The 231-nt window shown below is 74.5% G+C and overlaps 1 protein-coding gene across 2 annotated transcripts in view; it reads left to right on the forward strand.

Annotated features, from left to right (window-relative positions):
- Positions 1-6: 6 nt before the first annotated feature.
- GNG10 (G protein subunit gamma 10) overlaps positions 7-231 on the forward strand; it is a 15,839-nt gene continuing 15,614 nt past the window's right edge. For both annotated transcript variants that reach the window (XM_019517049.1, XM_019517050.1), the window contains exon 1: positions 7-133. In XM_019517049.1, the coding sequence (XP_019372594.1) occupies positions 53-133 (81 nt within the window). In that variant the 5' untranslated portion in view covers positions 7-52. The remainder of the gene's footprint in view (positions 134-231) is intronic.

Raw genomic sequence — 231 nt, forward strand, 5'->3', positions numbered from 1 at the left:
GGCCTGAGCTCAGTTCCTGCCGCCGGGCCCAGGCGTCCGGGGCGGCTGCAGCATGTCTTCCAACTCCAGCCTCGGCTACATGCAGCGCCTGGTGGAGCAGCTCAAGCTGGAGGCGGCGGTGGAGCGCATCAAGGTGGGCGGCTCTTCCTCTGCCCGGGCCCCGCCATCCGCATGCCCGGACCCGTCTTGTGCCCCCGGCTCGGCCCGGGCTCCGCAGGCGGCCGCGCCCCG

This window comes from Gavialis gangeticus, unplaced genomic scaffold (assembly GCF_001723915.1).
Source record: "Gavialis gangeticus isolate Ggan-Ray unplaced genomic scaffold, GavGan_comp1, whole genome shotgun sequence".
NCBI classification, from domain to species: Eukaryota; Metazoa; Chordata; order Crocodylia; family Gavialidae; genus Gavialis; species Gavialis gangeticus.